Source organism: Zingiber officinale, chromosome 4A (genome assembly GCF_018446385.1).
Source record: "Zingiber officinale cultivar Zhangliang chromosome 4A, Zo_v1.1, whole genome shotgun sequence".
Classification (NCBI taxonomy): domain Eukaryota; kingdom Viridiplantae; phylum Streptophyta; class Magnoliopsida; order Zingiberales; family Zingiberaceae; genus Zingiber; species Zingiber officinale.
The window spans coordinates 158,033,666-158,041,524 of NC_055992.1; the positions used below are offsets into that span (position 1 = coordinate 158,033,666).

General features: G+C 36.3%; 1 protein-coding gene across 2 annotated transcripts; it reads left to right on the top strand.

Annotated features, from left to right (window-relative positions):
- Positions 1-377: 377 nt before the first annotated feature.
- LOC121971877 (RNA demethylase ALKBH10B-like) lies at positions 378-5,907 on the top strand. Of its 2 annotated transcripts, none has more exons than XM_042523367.1 (8): positions 378-1,303; positions 1,717-1,842; positions 1,995-2,113; positions 2,227-2,344; positions 3,056-3,172; positions 3,259-3,374; positions 3,446-3,600; positions 5,148-5,907. In XM_042523367.1, exons 1-8 carry the CDS (start codon positions 799-801, stop codon positions 5,794-5,796), a joined length of 1,905 nt encoding a protein of 634 aa, XP_042379301.1. In that variant the 5' UTR covers positions 378-798; the 3' UTR covers positions 5,797-5,907. The 2 variants fall into 2 exon arrangements, with proteins under 2 accessions (XP_042379301.1, XP_042379300.1); XM_042523366.1 differs by having other exon boundaries at positions 380-1,378.
- Positions 5,908-7,859: the final 1,952 nt, after the last annotated feature.

A 7,859-nucleotide genomic window follows, 5' to 3' on the forward strand; every position in this document is an offset into this window, starting at 1 on the left:
ATAAATTAAAGGAATTGTGTCACACGTTGGACGTAGGGAAATCGTTGGGAAACGCCATCGTTGATTCGGAACGGATCTCCAATCGCGTTTCCCGGACGCCTTCACTTCGCCGCGACCTGAAATTATAAAACAAAAGAAAAAGGAAAGTCATCTACTCGACCAACGACAATACCGGCTTCCCTCCATTAACAACGGCTTGATATTTTGTGGGCCAGCTCTCCCCCCAGGCCAGGTAATCGCTGGGTAACCGTGCTTTCCTTACCTTGCACCAGGAAACGCAACTCGAATCCTCACCATCCATTTATCGGAGGGTGATCCCTTTCGCATGTTCCTGCGAGAGAATCTTCCTCCCTAATCTAGAATGTACTTTCTCTCCCTTAATAGGGAGTGCGGAGAGTAGCGCAGAGAGAGAGAGAGAGAGAGCACATTGAGCAAGCGAGCGTGTGCCGGAAGCCAACAAGAACCCTAATCGCCTCCCTCTTCAATGATTCTGATCTCCATTCTATAGCGCGATCGTTGATGAATCGTTTCTGATTGCTACTAATCGTCTCGGATGCACGAATCTGTCTTCTCTGTTGTTATCGATTTCTCGTATACTGAGTGGATTGTATTTTAAGATTTGTTTTCCTTTTGCTGCATTTTTTTTTTTTTTGAGTTTGGTTGCTGATTTTTCCGGTCATACGATTTCGGTTTTTGTACGTGGTTTTTGACTGTTTCGTACTTTGACGGATTCTCGGAGGGATTTTTGAGTTGGAGCGCTATAATCCTGGGCATGAAACTGGGTTAGACGCCAAAGCGATGGAGGTGAGGAAAGAAGTTGCGATGCCGGAGCCAATGCGGTTTACGACTGTAAGTGGCGGGAATGGGGCGTCGCGGCCTTGGATTTTGGACGAGAAGGATGGGTTTATCTCATGGTTGCGGGGAGAATTCGCGGCGGCCAATGCTATCGTTGATCTGTTGATGTTTCATCTTATGGCCTCTGGATCGCCAGGCGAGTATGAAGGCGTCTTGGAATCCATCAACGAGCGGCGGTACTACTGGACGCCCTTCCTCCATATGCAGCAGTACTTTCCGGTGGCGGATGTCGCGTCCGCTCTGCAGCAGGTCGAATGGAGTCAGCGGAAACTAATGCCACAGAGGTATTCCTATGGCACAAAGGGGAGGGACGGAAAGAAGTCTGGGGCTGGACACCATTATGGTCATCGATCCGACGGGATTCTAGAAAGACATGGATCTGTTTCTCTTGGTACGGCTGTGGCTGATGATAGAAATGTGAGGAAAAAAGATGGTCAGGTAGAAAATGGTAAGCATGTACACCAGAATAATGATGCCCCTACGTCACAGACAAAGTATTCATCTCTTCATTCTGAGAAGGATGGTGAGCATTGGGTTCATTGCAAAGTTTGCCTTCCTTCAACTTTTTCCTAGATATTTCAGTTTATGGTTATAGAAGAACTTAAATTGCCCTCAAAACCATAACTGAAATGAAATAATTTATTGAATCTATGCATCATGTTTGCTTTTCTATCCATGTGATTTCTCTGACTTCCATGCGCCATTTTAATGGATCAGACCCCATCATTAATTTTAAATCTGTAAAACATCTGCATTTTATTTTCTTTGAGAAATTAGGTTTGATACAAGTTTTTCTGTCACTTTTTTTTTATTACATGGTATAACCTGATATGCTCATTTTATGCAAATAAATTCATTCAGGAGTTTGCAATTCATCCAGCTCTCAGGAAAATGTTGGCCAAGAAGATGGAGGTGGGAGTGTTGAGAATAAGTGTAATGAGTTGGATCCTTTTGTTGTGGGTGATAGCCAAACCTTAGCTAATAGAGGTATGCCTTTCATCTTCATGCTAATTTATTTTTGGTTGAATTACTGGAAAAATCTATAAAGAGGATGTTTTATTTCAAATGTAATTTAAGAATATATTCTTTTTTCAGTTCATATCTATCCTGGTTAATGAGATTCAATCCTCTACTTCTAGGGTCTTACAATAATTCTGCTAAGGACGGAGCAAAGGCGACTTCAAATCCCAATGAGAATCAGAATGTTATTCCAATTGCAAAAGAATTTATGGCCAATGAATTGTGTAATGGCACAATGGTATTTTTCTTATATATTAGCGCATGCATATTCTCATGTCAGGTTTCTGTTATTTGGTGGAATTGCATAACATTTTTTACTTGGCAATGAAACTACTTCACCATATTATGTAGGTTAATGTTGTTGAAGGGCTTAATATCTATGAGGATTTACTGGATAGATCAGAGGTGGATAGACTAGTTTCATTAGCTAATGAAATGAGAACTGCTGGTCTTAAAGGAGAACTTCAAGGCAAGTCAACCTGATCACCTTACCCTTTTTCTCCAATATGGTTGACAGTAAAAGAAAATATTGATTTGGTGTTTCTTTACAAGTATGTGGGTTTATATAATAGTCAAAATTTATGGTGGTTAAAGACAATGTTTTCCCTGGATAATTAAATTTTCTTTTATTTGTTGTTTGCTCCTGACATACTGAAAGTTAATCTTATTAGTTTGTAATATACATTAAGGTGGATACTGCAGGTAATCTTACCTTACATTTTCCTAGAATTAGCAATGCAATGGACTCAACTTTTCTAAACTTTGTTTCAGTACCCATTTTAATCTTGAAATTCTGATATCTTTTTTCTATCTTCATTCTGCAGCAATATTTCGTTCATTTAAATTCTTTGAAGATTGTTATCAGCTTCTTCATCTAATTATATGGATGTTGTGACTGAAACTCTTGTTTTCTTCAAAGCGTACTCTTTATATAATCCTTAGACTACGATACTTTTACCTATGACAAATCAGGTTTCATAGTGACCCCTTGTAGAGAATAAAGAGAAGTTAGGGAATCATTTCTTGGATATTGAATTACGAATGGTATTCAGCAGTTTTGCCAGAAATTTATTGGTTTTTCTTTTTATCTTAGAAACATCTTTAAGCTTCAATTGGTTTTCAAGATAAAGCCAGCTGTATTAAATCCTACATTTTACATGCATGGAATGATTACGAGCAGGGCAAACACTGGTAGTTCTGAAAAGACCGATGAAGGGACATGGAAGAGAAATGATTCAATTAGGTGTCCCAGTTGCTGAGGGACCTCCAGAAGATGAAAGTTATGGTTTTACCATAGGTAATTTCTGAGTCTAGTCAAATGAACTCGATCATTTATCCTTCAACATATATTAAATCCTCTAATTTAAGCTCTAACATTTGCAGAGAGAGAAGTCGAAGACAAAATTCCTAGTTTACTGAAGGATGTGCTTGATCGTTTGGTTCGGCTGCAAATATTTCTTATGAAACCTGATTTTTGTACTATTGATTTCTTTAATGAGGTAAAACTTATTCTAATGCTTTGATACTGGAACTTGTTTAGATGCAAACTAACATGGCTGCTTATGTAAAGGGAGATCATTCACAGCCTCACTCATGGCTACCATGGTATGGTAGACCTGTATGCAACATATTATTGACTGAGTGTAATTTTGTATATGGCCGAGCAATGGCATTAGATCAAAGGGGAGATTACAATGGTTCACTGAAACTCTCTCTCACTGCGGGGTATGTTCCTTAGTTGAAGCTTCTCCCTTTTCACTCTTCTCCAATTTAGTGTTATATGGGAGAAATTCAAGTCTCAAAAATTATTATTATTTTTTTGTGGTTTAAGATATGTTTTCCTTTTTCTAATCTTTATGTTATCCAGTAATTAAGCTTCCAGTTTGTGTTTTGGTTTCTTGGCATTAAAGCCAAGTCTTCAATTAACCATTATATTTGAACATATGAAACACGAGTGAAAACCTCTAGCTTCGTATCAACAATCTTTGCAACAGAAATGGTAATCATAACCAGAGCATGATTGAGGAGCATATTGAATACCATTTTATTTGTTCATTCGTAGAGTTGGGGGAAAATTCATGTGAAAACTTCAAGGGTTTTAGTCATATGTAATCTGGCATGAGTTGGGAACGAAATATGGTTAACAATGAATGTATCTGAGACCTCATAGCCTTGGACCAGCGACTAGAACGGTGTAAATATTTTAAAGGAAAGTTGCTATAGTAGATGAAGTCTACAATTTTTGTTGGTTTGTTAGAATGGATCTTTACATGTTTTCCAAAATTTGTATGTCCCGAGTTTTGTATTGTTTATCTAAGCTAGTAAGGCAATCATAATCTTAAGCTCCTTAGAAACCAGGTAATGTTTAGAATGGAGTTTTTTAATCCATGTGCCATGTGAATTAAGATCATCAAACACTCAACTAATTGAGAAGAATTGGCACAAATAAGTCATGAGTTCGAACTAATTGAGGGGTTGGCTATGTGGATATATAGTATCCATCCGTTGAAATTAAGATCCATGCTATAAAGCTTTTGATATTATTTTACACTAGTTGTCAGGAGCTGGTACAATCCACGACCGTTCCTTCCGGGCTTGAGACTGATGTTTTTATAGTATTGCCATAGAAAATCTTATTCCAAATGTTCACATACAATTATGAAAGATACTAACTTTTTCAATTAGTTTTAAATTTTATTATTTTATGTTTCATTTCCATTTAAATAAAATTGTGTTGATCAAAAAATTATGATATGATTGATTAGGTAATAAGAAATAGCAGATTTCTTTCATATGAGTTTGTTGCCAGAAAATCTCACAATGGCATAGGTGTATGGAATTTTAATGTTTTTTTTTTCTATCAACAATTTTCGTGGTTCTAATTTTAGTAGGAATGGTAGACTAGAAATCAACAATCAAGACTTAGATTTGATTTACTATTATCAAAATTTACATATTGTTAGATTATTCAGGTGTAAACACTTAACAAAATTATCTATTTTGTTGATATCACAACATAAGATGATGACGATGACATTCTAGAATGCCTATGTTAAATATTATCATAAGATGTGCGTGACTATAATAATGTGCATAGTAATTATTATGGAAGCTAGCATTGAAAAATCCATGCAAGACTGTCCTATCTCGGCTTTGTTGCTCCAATCTGGAATGTCTAATTTAGATTTTCATTAAAAGTCAGAAACCTTCATTGTATGCACATTGAATTGGTGGAATTAATCTGTAGCCATTTCTCTTTGTTTTTCCTTCAGGTCTCTTATTGTGATGCAAGGGAAAAGTGCCGATCTAGCTAGACGCGCTATCCCTTCACTTCACAAGCAGCGAATCCTTCTAACTTTGGGGAAGTCTATATCAAAGAAGACTCTCATATCTGAAGGCTTGTTCTCCGGACATCCAACCTTTGACCCATTATCTGGTAGGACACATCCATCAAGCCATGCCTTATTTGGGCAACCAAATCACCCTCAGGCAGCTACGCCTTTCCCTGCACCAATGTTGTCAGTTCATCCTATACACCCTGGCCACCGACAGTCTGTTTCTGGCACTGGAGTCTTCCTTCCCCCTGGGTCTATTCATCCCCCACCACCAAAACTTACATCAACTGAAGCTATCCATGCTTCACAAGCAGTTACTTTAGCTGACAAACCAATTTGTAATGGCGATGCTTCTCCAACAATCGAGCAAAAGGCATCCCCGAAGAGTACAGCAGAGTCGACTAGACGCAAGATGGAAAGCAATGCTTGCTCGAGCAACATCGATAGTGCTCCCAGCGCAGAGCAGCAAGATGCTGTTGTGAAGAAGCTAGCAAGCAATCTGACAGAATGTTTAGTAGAAGAGAAGGTAAAGAGACAGAATGATGTTATACCGGGTACTACAAGGAAAATTTTGGAGCAAATGTAAAGAGAGTGGAATCACATCATTTCTGATAGTTTCTGCATTTCATTGGTTATGAGAAAACCTTCCAGGTTTGTAGAATCTCTTAAATTTAATATTTTCATCTTAAATCTTGAATGAACTTGCAAAAGTGACTTGCATTTACTAACATTAATATTTTTCTGACTGCCAACGGAAGGATATTTTCCAGACAATAGGTGGGTTCCTTTTTGAATTTAGATAAACAAACATATTAGTTATGTATGTTTTTGTTTTTGTTTTTGTTTTTTTTTCAATATCTTATAGTAAAATATTACTATGAAAATATAAATGAACTCCTAAAAGTATACAAAGTATAATTACTATATCATCAAAATGTGACCAAAAGGTGATGAGCTCAAATTTTAAAAATAGTCTCTTGTAAAAAGTAAAGTAAAATTACATACAATGGATTTTTTTTTGAGATTTCGTATTGCGAAAGTTTTGTGCACCAGATTGTCTTTATTATCAAATGTTTTTTTTGTTGAACTTGTTTGTTAAGGGTTTGTTTTATTATTTATATAGAGCAAGAGATGATATCGTTTATTTTCCACTATCACCGGTTTTATAGTAAGACATAGATAGGTAAATTATGGAAATATTTTATCATAAATTTTTTTGAAGCTCTTGATAACAAAGGTCGTTGATTTTGAGCATTCCATACGATTAGTTTTACAGTCATTTGTTGAGATTTTACCTTTGAACTGTTACCATTGTATGGATGATTTTACCTTTGAACCGTTATCATTGTATGGGGAAGGGTTCGAACATGATAAATATTTTATTGTCAAGAATTGATCTCCAAATCTTTCGATGATGATGCCCCATATAATGACCATCTGTCCATCTATGTGGGACCTCTTGCTCAAATACAAAGTTTGTCCATCCTATGGGACCTCTTGCTCATATACAAAGTAGGTTCAAAGCTTGTATGATGAAATTATCATTTTGTTAGATGTTTTTGAATTGAGATTCGCAGTCAAACAGTTTAGTTTAAAACCTCAAGATGGTCCCACACATATTATGTGGTATACGATGATTCGTTTACTTTAAGTGTCTTCGTCAATATTTCTTAAGTTAATATGGAAAAGATAAATCATGAATAATTATTAGTTATTAGTATAGGTAGTCAAGATATGAAAAAAGATATCGATTTTTAACTTTAAGATTTTATGTAACAATATCATATGCTCATTGTACCATCATGAGAGAATCTGGTCCCACACAGATCATGTCATATAAAATTTAAGATAAATTTTCTTGATTATATAAAGGTGATACGATTGTAGGGAGTAATATCAATTATTTCGTTCTTGAGCGTCTTTATCATCGACCCACTTGATGAAGACACATAAATCATGTACTGAATCATGAGTATTAGCTAGAGCCCTAGAGCCAATCATTTGATGATTGTATTTTGGACTTATTATATCATATTCTATATAAATAAAGACATTTGGATTTTGGTTATTATACTTACTTGTATTGGTGTCAAATAAACTAAGTATAATAATGTCCTTGAGTAGACGGTTCTCACCTATATCAATCGGTTAGTTGAACCAATAGTGAGATGATATAGGGAACACTACTCTTAATCATTCCTAGTCGAGTGTTAACATTCAGGGACAATGTTAATGCAATAAGACTAGCATGTAGGTCAACTTGATGACTTGATCTCACAAGTCATGGATATAGAGATATCAAGTTGACACATGGGTATACATTAGAGAATGTATACTGAATGACCCGCCATGAGAAAGTATCATGGATCGTTATATGAGTGTCATATACTTTCTCATGTGGCTATTAGTATGACTACTAGTCCTTATACCTGAAGTCACCATAGATCCCTACATAAGGAGTTATGTACTTTGGTTTCGTCAAACGTCACCCGTAACTGGGTGGACTATAAAGGCGATTACTGGGTATATAACAAATTATGCAGAGGGATGTGAGTGATGTAGATGAGATCTATCCCTCCTATATGACTGGAGAGACATCGGTATTCTTGATAGAGTGAGACCACGAAGTGCATGACCATGCCCAAATGA

Coding starts and splice junctions, on each gene's coding strand:
- LOC121971877 (XM_042523366.1), top strand. CDS start 799: ATGGAGGTGAGGAAAGAAGTTGCGATGCCGGAGCCAATGCGGTTTACG. Junction 2,114..2,226: donor AATTGTGTAATGGCACAATG/GTATTTTTCTTA, acceptor CATATTATGTAG/GTTAATGTTGTTGAAGGGCT. Junction 3,173..3,258: donor AAGTTATGGTTTTACCATAG/GTAATTTCTGAG, acceptor TAACATTTGCAG/AGAGAGAAGTCGAAGACAAA.